The sequence below is a fragment of the Hemiscyllium ocellatum genome, chromosome 30, assembly GCF_020745735.1.
Source record: "Hemiscyllium ocellatum isolate sHemOce1 chromosome 30, sHemOce1.pat.X.cur, whole genome shotgun sequence".
NCBI classification, from domain to species: domain Eukaryota; kingdom Metazoa; phylum Chordata; class Chondrichthyes; order Orectolobiformes; family Hemiscylliidae; genus Hemiscyllium; species Hemiscyllium ocellatum.
The window spans coordinates 38652637-38672241 of record NC_083430.1 but is presented as its reverse complement, the minus strand read 5'-3'; the positions used below and the strand labels follow the sequence as shown (position 1 = coordinate 38672241).

The window sequence follows — 19605 nt, the reverse complement described above, 5'->3', positions numbered from 1 at the left end:
TATTCAGCACCATTCACTCCCCTCAGATACTGAAATAGTCCATGCTCAAATGCAACAACCCTGGACAATATCCAGGTTTGGGCTCACACAAATGCCAAGCAATGACCATCTCCAAAAAGAGAAAACCTAACTACATTCAGTCATATAGCATCACTGAATCCTCTGGTATGAATATCCTTTGGGTTACCATTGACCAGAAACTCAACTGGACTCACCATGTCAAAGCAGTTCAGAGGCGAGGAATACTCCAGTGAGTAGCTTACCTCCTGTCTTCCCAAAATGTCTACCCACCATCTACAAGACACAAGTCAAGAGTGTTTTGGAAGACTCTCCACTTGCCTACATGAATGTAGCTGTAACAACACTCAAGAAGCTTGACACCATCAAGGACAAAGTAGCCCGCTTGATTGGTGCCACATTCACAAGCTTCCATTCTCTCCACTACCAAAGCTCTGTAACAACAGTGAGTACTGTCTACAAGATGTACTACAGAAAGTCACCAAGATTCTTAGCATCTAATAAACCCATGACCACTTCCATCTAAAAAGAAACAGCAGCAGATACATGGGAACATCACTACCTGCCAGTTCCCCTCCAAGTTACTCACCATCCTGACTTGGAAATATATTGCTATCTTCACTGCCCCTGGGTCAAAATCCTGGACTTCCCTTGTTAAGGCCTTTGTGGATGTATCTACAGCACATGGACTGCAGTGGTTCAAGAAGGCACTCACCATCATCTTCTCAAGGGCAACTAGGGACTGGCAATAAATACTGGCCAGTCAGTGATATGCAAGTGCTATGAATGAATAAAAGAAGAAAATCATTGATCAAGGGAGCTTTTGACTGAGTTTGGTATCAAGCTATGGCAAAACTGAATCAATGGGAATCTGATGAAATACTCTCTGCTGGTCAGAGGCATAACAAGTACAAAGGCTGCAGTCCATCACTGCAAGAGTTCCTCAGGTTAGAGTCCTAGGCGCAACCATTTTCAGTTGCTCCATCAGTGACTTTCTCTCTGATCAGAAATGGAAACATTCACTGATGATTCCACAATGCTCAGCACAATTGATCATTCCTCCTTAGATAATAAATAAAGCCATGTTCACATACAAGCAGTGACATGGAGAATATCCTGACTTGGGTTGATAATGGAGTAACCCAAATGTCAGGCAATGACCATCTCCAACATTAGATAATTGAAACTTTTCTCCTTGACATGAAATGGCAACATCTTCGCTGAATCTCCTAATTGGGGATTGCCATTGAAGAGAAACGGAATGGGAACAGCCATATAAATTTTGTAATTACAAGTTCAGAATTCAATAATTTTATGATGAGTAACTCTCCTGCTGCCTGCCTAATGCCTGCCCACCATTTTCAAGGCACAAGTCAGGGATATGAGGAAATACTGCCTACATGTCTGAATGATTGCCACTCCAACTGCACTTTTTGGGGTCATAGAATCATATGGCATGGAAAGAAACCCTTCAGTCCAACTGATTCATGCTAACCACCAATGAAAAACATCCCAGCCTATTCAACCTCTCTTTATAACTCAAACCCTCCAATCACGGCAACAGTTTTGATGCTCATTATCCAGAACAAAGCAGCACACTTGATTGGCACTCCATGCACTCATATTCAGTCCATTCACCACGGGTACACATTGGGAGCAATGTGTACCATCTTCACGATCCACTGCAGCAAATAATCTAGATCCTCCAACAGAACCTTCCAAACCTGTGACCTCAACCACCTAGAATGACAAAGGCAGTTGATGCATGGGATACTACCACCAACAGGTTTTCTCAAGCCACATATCATCCAGACTTGCAACTATATCATCATTACTTCATTGCTGCTAGGTAAAAGTTCTGGAGCTCTGTTCCTAACAACACTGTGGCCATACCTACAACCCGAGGACAGCAATAGTGCAAGAAGGCAGTTCAAGACAACTTTCTCAGTGGCAAATAAGGATAGCAATAAATGCTGGCCTAGCCAGCAATTTCTATGTCCCATGAAATAATAGTTTAAGAAAAACCCTTCTGGCTGCTGGGACCCCAGTTGGAGTGGATGTGTTCAGTAATGAGGTGCTCGAGCCTAAAATGAGCATTGAAGGCTGCCAGTACCTGTTTCATCAACATCTCTGCTGACCAAATTTTCCGAGACAAAGGATCTTGTTTTGCAGGAAAAAAAGGTACTGACCCGAAACAACTGCTGCCTGAAATGGAAACCAGAGACCATTCTGTACCTCTGGAAGTGTCTTCTGTCACCTTTGTCAAAATGCCTTTACTGATACTTCAACAGCACCAAAGGGCTCCGGAACTGGCAAGAACCACTTGGTGCCACAGACCTACTACCACTTTGGAGGATACCCCACCTTGGTTAAGTCTTCAAGTCAGTGTATTTACAGAGCCTTATGATGGTTTTTGTTTTATGGCTCCTGAGATATGCCTCATGATTGTCTAATCTTACCTTGTGGTTCTTCAGATTCTTCTGAAAAAATGAATATGATGTCTCCTTTGCAGTTACCATGTTCTGTTATGTGTTGTTTTGATCAGCTTATAAGTTCGGGCCTGAATTGTATGTTTCTTTTAAACAGTGATCATACACATTATGTATATAATGTAAGGATGCAGAACTTCATACTAAGCTGGATCCGCCCCAACCTTCTGATAAAGTCCTCTCACATAACTGCTGAGGTTGCCATTCTAATACAGCACAACTCAGACTCAGCTGCATATTTATTGAACTCCTTCTCTCCAATACCCATAGTTTTTGTGAACACTTCGTCTGTTGTAGGCTGAAGCAGCCATTCTGGTCATTCTACAGAAAGATTGTTCTGCCAGGTGATGTTGTGTGCGGTTTTGGTTGTGAAAACAAGAACATGTGGGCCTGTTGGTGCTGAATTGCCCCTCAGTCTATTTCTTGGGTTTCATTGTGTCGATTTCCTGAAGCTGGGCTGTGCTTTCTGCCTGTTGTTTCTAATCTTTCAGAGCTGGGAAATGCTGGAGGCTTTACTGATCTCAGGCATTTGGAACTGGTTTTTACTTGATTCTACGTAGCTGCTTTTTTTCCCAGAGCACAATGAGAACTGATTAAAAAGAGTTCTGAAGCTTAGGTGGCCTTTTCATATCCCTGTCTTTCTTTGCATTTTGCCATAGCTTTTTTATCCCATTATTTGCCATCTGACATGTAGCAGATACTGGTCTTTTGCTATTTGTCTCTACATTTTCAGTTTCTTTTGCATGTCTCTTGCTGTTCCTCTTCCCTACCTCTTGGTTGTTTTGCTACTAGCTCCTCTTCTTCCATTTAGTGTATTTGGTCAGGAAGAAGCTTAAAGATGATTGTTGGTCCATCTCTTCCTTGTGGCCCACCTTGATTTTTGCCATCTATATATAATGGAAGATTCCTTTTGCATAGGCTTTGGAGAGGTGGCCCGATCCACCACACAGCTTGCAGCAGTTAATCTGCTTACAGTTTTTAAAAAATCTTTTGGCCTGTCATATTTACAGTTGCCCTGGAAGATTGCTTTGCAGTTGACTACCACATGCCAGGTTTGCCACAGGACTCGGGTCTGTTCCATGTTCCAGACTTTGGCCACAGGGTATTGACTTCATTGCTGTTTCCAATCACTTCAACATACCTGACAAGAAATATCAGCTTATTCACAATAGGGACATGGGGAATTACACATATGGATGGTCCTAACATGGTTCTGGTGCGATGGCAGTGAAGAGCAGCTCTGTAATAAAGAATCATAAGTAGTGCTTTGGTTTCTTTCTCCTCGAATGCCTGCAGGCTTCACGCAACATTTTTGAATGTAAAATTTAATTAGTTTGCTATGGAAAATCCGTGGAGGTTGATGTCCATACTTTAAATCCATAGTGCAAAATTAACTTCAGCAAAAAGTTTCAGTTACCTGTGTGCCTAGCTCCATCTTCATTGTCACCCTGACAGTGTCATGCACCCATTGCTTTGATGTCCAGGTGTTAATTCTAGCCATAGCTGAATATTGAGTTTTCATTACACTAACATTAGACCTAAGCCAGCGTAAAAATCAACCAATTACATTCGAGCTTGAAAATCTTGACAGTGTTGGCCAAAACCAAGATAGTGACTCGGCTTGCTTAAGCTAAAAGACTTGCAATTCAGACTAAATAGGTGCCATTTTTGATCTATCTAAAAGAATGATAAGCATGGTGGCTCAGTGGTTAGCACTGCTGCCTCCCAGTACCAGGGACCCGGGTTCAATTCCAGCTTTGGTGACTGTCTGCGTGGAGTTTGCACATTCTCCCCATTTCTGTTTGGGTTTCCTCCCACAATCCAAAGATGTGCAGGCCAGGTGAATTGGTCATGCTAAATTGCCAGTGGTGTTAGTCAGGGGTTAACATAGGGTGGGGAAATGGGTCTGGGTGGGTTACTCTTTGGAGGGTCATTGTGAACTTGCTGGGCCGAAGGGCCTCTTTCCATACTGTAGGTAATCTAATCAAATTAATTTATATTTTCTTTATTCAGATTACTGTGAACTCTTGGGATATACCTCATACTCCAGTATAGTATCAAGGCTTTGTGTTTTATTGCCACACAATTTTTACGTAAAAGTTATTGCTAAGATTATTTGAGCTTGTTGAAATTTGGGAGCCATCACAATTTAAGGGATTTCCAGCGATGGTTTTGGTCTTCCAGATTTGTTTTTAAAACTCTATTTTGTCAGCACTTCTAAATCTTGCATCCAGACAAAGAGAAAGTGTGCATGATGTTACCATGTGTGCACAGTGCAGCTCTGAACTGATGACTGAGAGCTGTACCTGTTTTGATGGATACGCAATCTTCTCTTCCTTCCACTTCCTCTCTGGAATGAGTCCACAATAGCTCAGATGAGATCAGAAATTTAGAGAATTATATTAAACTTGTAGCTAATAGCCATCCACAGCTTTTTATATCTTGATATTCATTTAAATTGTGAAAGATGGCTCCTCTCTGCTGTAAAAATTGCTTTAAAATAAAAAGGCTGCTTTTAGTTAGCTTTGGAATTAGGTAATATCCTCTACATTGGAAACTTCTTTAAGCTGCCTTAAATTATGATTTCTTTTACATTTTGTAAATGTTGAAACTGCTTTCTGTTTTTTCTAATTTTTCTTTACTATTATACTTTACACTTCTTGTACAGCCTAACAAATTAGCTAGTAATATTAAATTTGTTGTTGTGGACTATTTACATTGCATGAATTTCACTACCAAAGTAGCTGCCAATATTTAATTGTTTTGGTATCTGTGTAACATCTAGCATTGAGCTTGAATATTACTGAGATCACCTTTGCAATATGAGTTGATGTCATTTAAAAACATAGAATGTGCCTATGTGAGGAATTTCTCAATGGTTTTTATGGCAGGAGCTGAGGTAATAGAGAACTGTTTCTCATACAGATAGAAAGGACAAGTTTCTCAAGGCTTAGTTTATTTATCTGCCATTGTTTGACAGTAGTTTCAAAGACTTAGATGAGGTTGTATGCATTTTCGTTTCCTGTTCTCTGCAGAAGAAACAAAATATCTTGTTACAAAACTACGAATTATGTAGTGTGTTGCGTTTTAGAGACTGGGGCCCATTTGTCTAATAAAATCTGATAATATATTAAGTTCAGTCTCCTGATGACTAAATCTGCAAGTTGCCTGGCGTCTTGATCAATAACTGTTGCCTTCTTTCTTTCAGGCAAAAGAATAGTAGTATTGCCACAGACTATACTTCTATCCCTTCAAAAGCTCCTTTTTTAAAGAAGCACCATATAAAAGCACAGTATTGTTCACATTTTTGAACATAGGATTTTTACTGTTTATAAGATGTGGTTGTCACTATCAAGGTCAGCATTTTTGCCCATCCTATATGAATCAGAGGAATTTGTAGGTGATGATATTGCCAGGCATCTATGCCCTTGCTCTCTTAGGCAGTAAAGGTTACCAGTTTGGAAGGAGCTGTCAAAGAAGGCTTAGCGAGTTACAGTGGTGCAAGTCTCACAGCATCCTGAATTGGAACAACATTGCCATTTCTTCACTGTTGATGAATCAAAATTCTGAAACTCCTTATGTAATAGCACACCTGCACCAAATAGACAGCAGTGATTCAAGAAGGTAGCTCACCAGCATCTTTGAGATGAATTATGGATGGCTAATAACTGCTAACTTTGTCAATGATACCTACATCCCATGTATGCTCTTTGTTTTCAAACAACATTTATAATCTTAACTCAGTGCTTTAACATAATACCTAAATGATTTTGGAGGGAGATGATCAAAGTGAATGGAGGAATTTTGAAAAAAAATGATTCCAAAGTGTGGGCCCAAAACATTTGGATATTTTGTTACTGTAGGAGGAATTGGCAAATTTAGGGATGTAAAGCATGCAACATCAGAAACAAGAAGTGTGCAAAGGAGTCTGAGATGAGTTTTGTTATAGATGTTGGAAAGGGCAAGATCATTACAAGATTTACTGATAAGTACAGGAATTTGAAAATTGAGGTATTGGAAGATCGGGAATCAGTGAAACAGGGTATAATGTGTGTAGTAGAGTTGCGATCGAGATGAACTTAATGCAAGGAAAAGAAACCAAAGCATGAATTGGCAGCAGTGGTCATGAGATGGGAATTACAAGTTGGTTTTGGAGGAGACATAGAAATTGATAGTTTAGTGGTTGCTGGCATGTGTGCTTTGCAACTTCAAATGGGCTCAGTCTGAGAAAGCTCCCAGGGCAATGGAAGAAGTCCAACCCTAAGATTGAGATTTTGATGGAAAAGGAACTCATTGATTTAGTATAGCCAGTGGTTGAGTTGAAGTATGTACCTCATTCAGCATTTGATGTCAGATAACCAATGAGATGACAGACAAGTGGTAGAGAATTTAAATGATAACAGAGGGCTAAAATTAGGCTTGTGATCAAATTTGTATGAATTATACAAGAAAGCGTCTTCTTAAAAGTCAATGTTTACAGCTTTGTGAAATTCAGATGAATGGTCCCCTACACTTGACAGATCAACTTCCCCCTTTACTTCATGTGAAACAATGTGAAATCAGAACATGTTTTCTGTGTGGATTGAAAATCATTCACTTGAATGTAATAATCCAGCATAAAAAAAGATGAATGGTAATTAAAGTGGGAGAATTTAAGAAAACATATTTTTCTCATGATCTGTACATACTGAAAACCCCTCTTTCCATGCAGGCAGCATCACAATGAAGTGCCCTTGCTCCATTTTGAATGGAAAACTTATTCTGTGGCTGGTTGAAACATTTTTTTTTTACAATCCTTGTTTATTGATACAAAGTTCATACATTATGTTTAGCTAACAATTTATTTTCTGATTTTTTTATTTTGTAGAATGGGCATGGAACTTCAGAAGAAACAACAGATCCTCCAGTGCAGGTACTAATGCGTGGGACATATGCTAGATAGGGAAGGTACAGCAGAATTATAATTACCATATGTGTCTGAAGTGCTGGAAAGTTTTAATACTTAGGATTAAATTTTCTGATGACTACTAATAGAGTTCAATCTAAACAACAGTTTATAACTAGTTGTTGTTCTTCTTAGTCAGTTTACTAAATTGATAATTTGTGTTATTTATCTGTTTAACAGAATGATTAGGTGTCCTTCTGTGTGCCAGATTGTCTTATGAAAAGGAATGTGACTGAAAAATATGTTCTATAAGGTGAACATTGACTGTCAGCACAAGGTCTTTGTAGATTGGCATATATAAAAGGCTTTTTTAATGCACTCATGCAACGTGAGTGTTGTTGTTTGAGCCAGGATTTAATGCCCATCCTTAGTTACTCTTAAGAAGCCTTTAACATTCTATTCCAAGAATGGGTTATTTGTTCTCTGAGGGAATCAGAGGGAAGTCTCATTCCACTGGAAGCCATCCATTGAATTCTTTCATGGGTTTGTATAAGCAATAATTAGAATCTAGTATTCAAATTTTAAAATGCAGGCTATGATGAAATATTTCCATCTAATTGTTTAAAAAATAGTTTATTGAATGCATATAACCTAATATTTAAATTAAAGATTCTTTCTAATACTAAAGTCAGGTATACTTGTCCTGTTTAACGTGTAGTATGATTTTATTCTTTTCATCCCAATAATTTCTAATACGAAAGCAAAATTAAACAAATCCTGGACTTCTGAAAAAGAAAGGAGATATTACAAAATTTTGTAGAGGAGCATTTCTGCAGGTGTTCAGTGTTTTTGGATCTAAGATTAATGGCAAAAGAACTAATGGTACCATGAAGAAGTTTTATTTACTCAAATGTGGTTAGAATCTGAAATGTATTTCCTGAGGTGGTGGTGAGGCATGCTCAGTTGTAGATTTCATGAAATAATTCAATAAGCCTCCTGAACATAAAATTGCAAGATTATGAAGAAGGTGCAAGGAGGTGGAACGAGTTTAATTGTTCGTCCAGAACACAAAAATGGTATCAACGGACTGAGTGGCTGCCTCCTGTGTTGTAACAATTCTGCAATATAGCCTAACATCGCTTTGTGCTTCTGTGTCAAATTTTGCTTGATGGTTCTCTGAAACCCACAGAGAGGCTTTTCTGTGTTAATGGTGCTGCATAAAGGCAAATGGGTGCACATAGGCTAAGTACCTCTTTGTGACTATTTTAGATTTTAAGAATTTTGCAGTTGGTAATCTGATATTTAGGATGTGATTCAGCCTGACCTGCCCTTCTGCTAAAATGGTGCTTGTAGGCTGTGAGAAGCTCCTTTGAATAAGAGTGCACTCCTATGGACTGTGGTGATATCACTGGCATCAACAACAACTTGAATGTTTCTCATAATTTTGTGCACAGAAGACCAGTGTGGTTATCAGCAGATTTCAAGTTTTCAAGGACACTTTCTGATGTCCATTCAAGCTTTTGCCTTTCTTCAATAGATTTGTTAAAGGTGCACTTACAAAGCTGATGTTCAGGAAAACGTACGATAAAATCCACTCATCCCAACATAATGCCCGATTTCATGTTTTGTTCTGAACAGTAAAATCGTGAATACCCTTAATTTCATTTCTCAAGGTGCTACATGTCCTTGTCCTATATTGTGGCCCAAATAAGTCACCTTTGCTTTGGCAAATCCATGATTTATAATTAAATTGGCTTTTTGTAGCCAATTAAACATTTCAGTTAGGTGATGTAATTATTCTTTCAATATTTGGCCATGAGCTACCGAATTGTTGATGTGAACCATTCAATAACACAGCTCTTCAATGACTTTATTGGTGAATGATTGGAATGTTATTGGTGCATTTTTCATTCCAAATGCTATGACTTTGCATTGATAATGGTTACAAAAGCTGATATTTCTTTGGCTCTATTAATCATCAGAACTTGGCAATATCCCTTAGGTTGCATGATTTGATGGAAATTGTGTGTCCAATTCATTCAATGCAACACTGCAAGCTTGGATCAAGGCACAAGTTTACTTTTGTTATTATATTGATGTTATAATATTCAACATGAATCGTTTGATTCATCTGATTTTGGCACCAGCACAGTAGAACAAAGAGGAACAAAGAGAGTAACAAAGAAGAGTACAGCACAAGAACAGGCACTTTATCCCATAAAGTTTGCGTGACACATGATGCCTTTCTAAACTAAAAATCTTTTACCTCATGTGGTCTATATTTCTCAATTCACTATCTAATCAAAAATCTGTCAAGATGCCTCTGAAATGCTGTTGTGTCTGCCTCCATCATTTCCTCAGGCAGTGCACTCCAGGCACTTACCACCCTTCATGTAAAAGACTTGCCTCTTGATTCTACTTTAAATTTACCCCATTTATCTTAAACCTATACTCCCTACTAATGACATTTCTACCTTGGAAGAAAGTCTCTATCTATAATGTACCTGCCTATCATAATTTTGTAAACATCTATCAGGTCACTCCTCAATCTTCAATGTTAAAATGGAAACAAACCAAGTTTGTCCAATCCCTCATAGCTAAAACCCTCCAAACCAGGCAACATGTTGGTAAACTATTTCTGTATCCTCTCTAAAACCTCTGCATCTTCTGGTAGTGTGTGACCAGAACTAAACACAATATTCCAAATGTGGCCAAACTGAAGTTCTATGCAGGTGCAACATAACATACCAATTTTTATATTCTATGCCCAACTGATGAGGGCGAGCATGCTAAATGCCTTTTTGGCCATCTTAGCCACTTATTTTCTCTCCGAAATGTGGAACTCAGGCCTGAAATGTAGTGTCTGATCTATGGTTTATCAATTTTCTTTAATTATCAACTTAAGTGGTTCTCTTACTTCATAACCATATAATAGATCAAAATGGCTAAATGCTGTGGACCATTGGCAACATTCCTAATGACCAGTAGTAACAAATGAATTTATCAGAAACAACAATGGAAATTGCTGGAGAAGCTCAGCAGGTCTGGCAACATCTGTGAGGAGAAATCAAAGTTAACGTTTTGAGTCCGTTGACCCTTCCTCAGAACTATGGTAGCTGGGAAAGTGTCGATTTATATGCAGTAGATATGGTGGGGGGAGGGGATAAAGAATAAACAATAGGTAGGGATAAAGTATAAAGAGAAAGAAGAACAGTTAATGGAGATTGTTAATGGCTAACAACAGATAAAAAAAATGTGTAATGGCAGACTATGTGATAACAAGGCCCTGGTATGTGTGGTAGGGGGCTAGGACATGGGGGAGATCAGGCCCTAAAATTATTGAACTTGATATTGAGTCCAGAGGACTGCAGGGGCCCAAGAAAAGAATTAGGTGGTGTTCTGCCAGCTTGCGCTGAGCTTTGCTAGAACACTGCAGCAAACCTGAGACAGAGATATTGTCCAGGGAACAGGGTGTTGTGTTAAACTAGCAGGCAACCAGAAGCTCAGGGTCTTTTCTGCAAACAGAATATAGATGTTATGTAAAGCGGTTACCCAGTCTCCACTCTGTTTCCCAATGTAGAGGAGGCCACATTGTGAGCAGCAAATACAGTGGACTAGATTCTGTGAAGTGCAGGTGAAGTGCTTCATCATCGGGGAGGTATGTTTGGGCCCTTGATACTGAGGAGGGAGGAGGTAATTAGGTAGGTGTTATACAGTCTGCGGTTGTAGGGAAGGTGCCGTGTTGGGAGTGAAGGAAGGGTGGACCAGACTGCTCCAGAGGGAATAGTCTCTGTAGAAGGCAGACAAGGGAGGGAAAGTGGTGGCCTGGTGGTGGCATCTTGCTGGAGATGGCAGTAATAGCGGCTGATGATCTTCTGGATGTGATTGCTGGTGGAATGGTAGGTAAGGTCAAAGGGAACCCGATCACTGTTGCAGGAGGGAAGAGAGGCATTGAGGATGGAAGTGCGGGAGATGGGTCAGACCTGGTTGACGGCCGTGTCGACTACAGTGCTGGGGAATCCTTGATTGAGGAAGAAGGTAGCCATTTCAGAGAATCCCTTATCGAAGTTGGCCTCATTGGAACATATGCAACAGAGATAGAGGAACTGGGAGAATGGAATGGAGTCTTCACAGGAAACAGGTTGCAAGGATGTATAGTTCAGGTAGCTGTGGGAGTGGGTGTGTCTATAGTGGATATTGGTGACCAGTCTATCCACAGAAATGGGAACAGAGATGTCGAGGAAGAGAAGGGAGGAGTCAGAGATAGATCAGATGAAAGTGAGGGCAGGATGGAAGTCGGAAGCAAATTAGCTGAACTTTTCTAATTCCAGACAAGACCGGGAAGCAGCACCGATGATATCATTGACATATCAGAGAAAGAGTTGTCAGTGGGGCTAGAATAGGACTGGAACAAGGAATGTTCCACGTACTTCATGAAGAGACAGGCATACTTGGGGTCCATGCGAGTACTCCTGATGACCCCATTGACCTGAAGAAAATGAGAGGAGTTAAAGGAGGAGTTGTTAAGGGTGAGGATGAGCTCGGCTAGGTTGGGGAGAGTGGTGATGGTGATGGGGTGGGGGGGGGGTAGTTCATGCTTTGTGTGTTTGAAATCGTGTTTCACTAACTTGATTGAGTTTTTTGAAGGGGTGACAAAGAAGATTGATGAAAGCAGAGCAGTGGATGTTGTCTACATAGACTTCAACAAAGCATTTAACAGATTCTGCATGGTAAATTGGTTCGTAAGGTTAGATCACATGGGATCCAGGGGTAGCTAGCCACTTGAATACAAAATTGGTTTGATGGTAGGAGACAGAGGATGGTGGGTGGAGGGTTGCATTTTGGATGAGAGAACTGTGACCAGTGGTGTTTAAGAAGGATTGATGTTGGGTCCACTGCCTTTCATGCAATTTGGTAAGGCAAACCAGGGCATGACTTATACAGTTAATGCTAGGGTTCTGCGGGAGTGTTGCTGAACAAACAGACTGAGGGGTACAGATACATACAGGTTCTTGAAAGTGGAATTGCAGGTGGACAGAATGGTGAGGAAGGTATTTGGCATGCTTGCCTTCTTCGGCCAGAACATTGAGTTTAGGAGTTGGAATGTAATATTATGGCTGTGTAGGACATTGGTGAAGCCACTTTTAGAATATGCATAAAATTCTGGTCGTCCTTCTGTAGAAAAGATGTTATGTTTGAGAGGGTGCAAATAAGATTTACAAGGATGTCACTGGGACTGGATGTTTTGACCTGTTTGGAGAAGCTGAAGCGTATTTTCCAGGAGTGTTGGTGGCTGAGGGGTGGCCTTATAGAAATGTATAAAATCATGAGAGGCACACACAAGGTGAATAGTCAGGTCTTTTTCCTAGGTGAGGAAATCTAAAATTAGAGAGCATAGGTTTAAAGTGAGAGGGAAAAAATTTAAAAAGGACCTGAAGGGTAACTTTTTCATGCAGAGTGGCATGTATAGAATGGGCTGACAGAGGAAGTGATGGAGGCAGATACAATTACAGCATTTAATTGATGGAGGTATCTGGGTGGGTATATGAATAGGACAAGTTTAGAGGGATATGGGCCAAATGGGTCTGTTTCCATTCTGTACATCTCTCTGATTCTATGACCTTATAAAAATACAAATAATAAACAAAAATAAAGCTCTTATGTGTGTATGCTGTTATGTTGATCATGGACATGCAAGTTTAAGAAAATGAGGCACATTTCATCTAACTATCCAATCTAATCTTGAAGTTTCTGTTTTAATCACTAATGTCAGAATTGAATTCCACAGTCTTGAATTCTTGGTAATTCTAATTTTGTATCTCACAACAATTGGATATTTTGAGTTTGTTTCTATTTATTCTATTCTATTCTATTTTTGTGCAATATTTAAACACTTCCATAATGTGGTGAATTTTGTTTGATAAATGGAGAAAAGAAATTAAAACACAAGTCGATTTTAATCAGAAACCTGTATCTTGGAAATGCTTTAAAATACTCAAAAAGAGAACAATTTATTTGCAATGCGGAGCTTAATTTTATGTAGATTAATGTGGAAACCATTATCATGCAGCAATATTTCTCAAATTGCAATTAAATTAATCTACTTGTGGTGATAATAATGTTGATGAAAGTAGTGAAAGAACTAATGAATACAGGGATAGGACATAGGAAGATTTCCCTGCTAACTACTTATTCCTTGTTTTGACATGAACATTTCTAATAATATTGTTGCTTATTTTCAAACTTATGCATTTTTTCTTAATCACTTTTCCTTTTTGATCCTTAGTTGAAGATGTTCCTCCCCTTTCACACACAGTAAAGATACTCATTAGGAAGTTTTTATTGAATATGTTACCCCTTTTTTAGTAGCTTTAAATTCTAGAAACTAAGCAAGACTTCATCTTTATTTCCAGTTGCTACTTCTGTTGCTTTTTTAAAAACATTACATCGAGGTTTTACTGTAATTTTGTTTCTACATGTTCACTGTACAAAGAACTAATTATCTGTACGTAACAATGTGATACAGACTCATTCTAAAAGCTTCACCCCTCTGCTGTACTTGTCTATACATAGTTCTTCTAAAGGCTTTGGAATCTGTCACACTTTGGGAATTTGGAATACATTGAGGCTTCATGCAAGTGAATTTCATCAAATTGTTACAACTTGTTTTGCACTTAAAAACATTCCAGAAAATATATAATAATGGGTGTGTCTGAGAAAATGTTGTAAAATTCCATTTAAACGTCATGCCTTATACCTTATTCTCTTAGAGAAAAGTTCAAAATAAGATATTCTCAAATCCTTCAGATACAGAAAATACTGAAATTTTGATTAGCCTCCTTTAGTGCTGTAATAATTCCTTGATCTATTAGCCCATTGTGTCTGCACTGGCTCTTCAAGTGAGCATTATGACTTATGCCATTTTCCTGCCTTTTCCTCATACCTTTGCACATGAAGTAGTTTCTATTTAAGTAATTATCCACTGCCCTCTTGAATGCCTTATTTGAACCTGCCTTCACCACACTTCCAGGCAGTGCATTCTAGACATGAACCAGTTGTTCTGAGAAAAAGCTTTTTCTCACCTTGCATTTGCTTTTTTAGCAAATTATTTTAAATCTTTCATAGCAAGTTACGGAGTGGAACAGCAATTGAGGATGGATAGCAAATGCATGTCTTGCCAGCAACATCTGCAACACATAAATCCCATTAAATAAATTTCTATGTCCATAGTAAAATGTTAATCCCAACAGCATGAGTTCTTATTTTGCAGAGTACACTTTGTTAAATGCCTTCTGGACATGTAATTGCTGTACATTTCCTGCTTACCTTTATACATTTCCTGCTTACCTTTCCTGATGAAGGGCTTGTGCCCGAAACGTCGAATTTCCTGTTCCTTAGATGCTGCCTGACCTGCTGCGCTTTAACCAGCAACACATTTTCAGCTACCTTTCTACATTGCTTGTCAAAGAATTCCAGCAATTTAGTCAAACATGATTTCCCTTTCATTAACTTTCTTATTAATAGATTCTACTATTTTCTTATGTCAGACTAAGCAACTAAGGAATAAGAAATTCAGTTATGATGATAGATTAGAGAAGTTCAAAATGTTCTTCTTAGAGAGAAGAAGACAAAGAAGATATCTGATAGAAGTTTTCAAAATCTGGATAGAGCAAATAAGGAGAAACTGTTCCTGCTCATAAAAGGAACAAGTACAAGGGGGCAGCCATTTCAGAAAGCAGTTAAGAGTCACCACTTTGCTATGGGTCTGAAGTCTTGTGTAGGCCAGACCAGGTAAGGATGGCAGATTTCCTGCTCTAAAAGATATTAGTGAACCAAGATTTTTTTACTGCATAAATTTAGACTAATTCCAGATTTATTGATTGAATTGAAATTCTGCTGAAATGGTGGAATATGTTTCATGACTTCAGAATACCAACCTGGGTTTCTGGATTACTACTCGGGCAACATTATCATTACATAACCGCTTTCCCTGGCATTTAGAATTGGTCATATACAGATTATAATGCAGCTAGTGAATTCCACAGGCATCAATGTTGGGTCCTAAATCACTTGCATAGTATATCAATGAGTTAGGGTCAAAGACTCATAGAAATGTACAGCATGGAAGCAGACCCTTCGGTCCAACTTGTCCATGCCATCTAGATATTCTTAAGTTAATCTAGTCCCATTTGCCAACACTTGGCCCATATCCCTCTATACCCTTCCTATTCATGTACCCATCCAGATGACTGTTAAGTTTTGTAATTGTACCAGTCTCCATCACTTTCTCTGGCAGCTCATTCCATATCTGCATTACCCTCTGTGTGAAAATGTTGCCCCTTTGGTCCTGTTTAAATCTTTCTCCTTTCACCCTAAACCTATGCCTTCCAGTTCCAGACTTGCCCACCCCAGCGAAAAGATTTTGATTATTTACCCTATCCATGCCCCTCATGGTTTTAAAACTTCTGTAAGTCACCTCTCAGCCTCTGATACGCCAAGGAAAACAGCCCTAGTCTATTCAGCCTCTTCCTATAGCTCAAACCTTTCCACCCGGAGAATATCATCGTAAATCTTTTCTGAACCCTTTCAAGTTTCACAACATCCCTCCTATAGGAGGGAGACCAGAATTGCAAACAGTATTGGAAAAGTGGCCAAACCAATGTCTTGTCCAGCTACACCATAACCTCCCAACTCCTATACTCAATGCTGTGACCAACAAAGAAAAGCATACCAAACGCCTTTTTCACTATCCTATCTATCTTTGACTCCACTTCCAAGGAACTATGAATCTGCACTGCAAGGTCTCTGTTCAGCAACACTCCCCAGGACCTTACCATTAAGTGTATAAGTCCTGCCCTGATTTGCATTAGAGACAAAAAAACTGCAGATGCTGGAATCCAAAGTAGATAGGCAGGAGGGTGGAAGAAAACAGCAGGCCAGGCAGCATCAGAAGGTGGAGAAGTTGATTGTTTCAGGTATAACCCTTCTTCAGGACTCCTGAAACGTTGACTTCTCCACCTCCTGATGCTGCCTGGTCTGCTGTATTCCTCCAGCCTCCTGCCTGCCTGATTTGCATTTGACCTGAGAGAACAGGATGTGGTAAGTGTGTGTGTGTGTGTGTTGGGGGGGGGGCGAGGTTAGGCTGGATTCGGTAAGAAGGGCACTGTGGCTCAGAGGGTGGTACAGTGGTTTAGTGGTTAGCACTGCTGTCTCACAGCGCCAGGGACCCAGGTTCGATTCCAGCCTCGGGCAAGTGTCTGTGTGGCGTTTGCACATTCTACCTGTGCCTGCGTGGGTTTTCTCAGGGTGCTTCAGTCTCCTCCCACAATCCAAAGATGTGCAGGTTAAGTGAATTGGCCATGCTAAGTTGCTCACTGTGTTCAGGGATGTTTAAGTTAGGTGTGTTAGTCAGGGGTAAATGTAAAGTAGTAGGGGAGGATAATGGGTATGGGTGGGTTACTCTTTGGATGGTCAGTGTGGACTTGTTGGTCCAAATCCCCACTATAGGGATTCCACAATTCCATGATTAAGATGGCTGATGTCCATTCAACAGTTCTCGATGAAGAAGTCAAGTGCAGGTAAAGGACCAGAGGGGGAGGTCCAGGCAGAGCAGGTGTATTGGAGATAGGTGAAAGGGTTTGTGGAGCAAGCAGAGGACTGCTGCCCAAACAAGTGGGCACACAGGTAAAATTGATGAGTTCAACAAAATGCTATTCTCAAAACGTATTGAGGTGGAGAGTAAGATGATAAAAGTAAGTTCTTTGCTGAGCACAGAATATTCAGCATCTGAGAGGGTATAGTAAATGCATGACAAGATCTGAGATGAGAAGAAGAGATCAAGTAGGATGGAAGGGGAAGGGAGTAAAGAATCCAGAGGTCCTTTAGGACCTGGGAGCTTGCGTTCCTTAATACCTGAAAAAGTTCCTTACTAAAGCTGAATGCGACACAGAATGAAGTGGAACTGGGGAGTGGGACAGCTTTGAAATAATATGAGGCGGTAGTCAAAATGATAGAGGTTGGGAGTGCACATGTGGTGGTGCATGGCACTGGGTGTAGATCTCAGGATATGACAAGAACAACTGTCTGAAAATATTTGTACATCTTGGAGATACCTGTGATGTTGGGTATATTTGAAAGAACAGTTTCTATCTATGTCAGGTAGATTTAGATTTATTGTCACATTGTTTTAAAAAGACAGTGAAAAGTGTCCTTCTGCATGTTATATGCAAAGTGTCACCATGCTCTGGCGCCATCATGAAATACTGAATATAATGTAGGATTTTACTGTAATAGGGTTCATCTTTCTCTCCGCTTCATGTTCCTTCTCTGCTGCTCCTCCTCCTGCATGACATTGACCAGAGTCTCTTAAATGGGCTTCTGGGTATCTTTAACGGGTCTCCTGGGGATGTGTGGGTTCCATACCTACTGGTCCCCATCTGACGCTCCTCCAGACGCTGCCGCCTGCCCGCCATCCATCCCTCTTGCCGAATGTTCCTCTCCTCCAGGCACCTGGGCCTAGCTGCGGACATGGAGCCTCAGTTCAACCTGCAACTCCGGGCTGGGGAGTCAGTTGAGGACCTGCTGCTCATTTGTTGGGAGATCCTGAGCTGGGCTCATCCTGGTATTGCTTCAATGCTGCTGGAGGCCTTCTCCTTTAGCAGCCACTCTCTGTGCTTTAAAGAAAGGAAAATTAAGAAATAAGAAAGAGAAGAAAATAAAAAGAAGAAAAGAAAAAAGGGAAAGTAAACAGATGGGGGCAGACGAGCCCTGAGCTCAGCCCTGCTACTTAGCCACCATCTTGATGCAGATGGATAAGGTGGATCCAGAGACAGTCACGGAGAAAGGTGTGGCTGTGATAGCAAGTTTTGGCAAACACTTCATGAAATGCTAGGTGGAAAATAGAAAGCAATGAAAATGAACAAGCCAAAGGATTAAAATGGAGATCATATCAGAGAGAAGAGTAGCATCACTTCGAGGTGGGAATAATGATAGAAAGATATCTTTGGGAAAGATATTGTGACTTGTGCAGTACTGACATCAGTATTCAAAGAAAACAGCCAGTCTGTTGGGATAGACTTCACTTGAACCATGATGGGGCCAGTATGCTGGTCACTCATAAAGCTCGGCCTAAGGAGGGCGCTCTAAACTAAAAGGTTTAGGGGGGGGGGGGTGGTGGTGGAGGGCGTCATGTTCAGGTAAAGTGAGATTTAGAAGTCTAAATAGAAAGGCTAAAACACCAAAATAGGACAGAAAATTAGGTAAAAACTAGCACAGTAAGACAGGAATGAATAATAAGTGGTATTGAATTGAACACTGAAATGAAAACAAACTATTGCATCTGAAATAAGAACCAAAAATGCTGGAGAAACTCAGCAACTTTGGTAGAATCTGTGGAGAGGGAACAAGAGCTAATAGTTTGAGACAGATATGACTTTGCTTTCCCCATCTGCAGTGGATTCTGTGGCACAAGGTGATGCAATTTGGAAGTTCCTTTTTTGGGTGCAGGGATGTGTAATGGAGGAAAGGGTCAATGTGTCAGGTGTAAGGGACACATTGTAAGGGAATGTGGGTGGATTGATCAAGTCTGGAATTGTAATATGATTGAAGGAAGAGCCTTCATGGTTTCAATACTGGAGTCCTCACAGTCAGCACAGGGCAATCCCCTTATCCTAAGAATTAATCGAGTAAATCTTCACTGTACTTCCCCAGTACAAATATATCTTATCTTACATGTGGAGAACAACACTGCACAAGGTACTCCAGATGTGGTCTCACCAAAACTCGATACAATTGTAACAAGACTTCTTTATTTCTGGATTTCAGTCCCATTGCAATAAAAAAGTGCCATTTTTCACCTTAATTGCTTGCTGTACATGTATGCTAACTTTTTATGTACCTTGCACAAGCACTTCAATCTATCTCTTCAAATATCAGCACTTGCAAGTTTGACAACTTTTAAAATTGATGTCTTTTTGTTAAATCTTATGACCGAAATGAACAACTTTCCTTATGTTATATTACATCTACAACCTTGTTGCCTAATCGCTTAACCTGTCTATATCCCTTTGCAGCGTTTTTGTATCTTCCCCTCCGCACCAACAGCTTCCTTTTCTATCTAGCTTTTGATTAATCAGCAAAGTAAGATTCATTACTCTGTGTCTTTTGATCTGTCATTAATATGTTTGTAAATAGCTGGTCTCTAGTTTTCTGTTC

The 19605-nt window shown here is 40.0% G+C and overlaps 1 protein-coding gene across 2 annotated transcripts in view; it reads left to right on the top strand.

Moving 5' to 3' along the window:
* rps6ka1 (ribosomal protein S6 kinase a, polypeptide 1) overlaps positions 1-19605 on the top strand; it is a 234132-nt gene that overhangs the window by 16942 nt on the left and 197585 nt on the right. For both annotated transcript variants that reach the window (XM_060847548.1, XM_060847547.1), the window contains exon 2: positions 7375-7419. In XM_060847548.1, coding sequence (XP_060703531.1) covers positions 7375-7419 — 45 coding nt within the window. The remainder of the gene's footprint in view (positions 1-7374; positions 7420-19605) is intronic.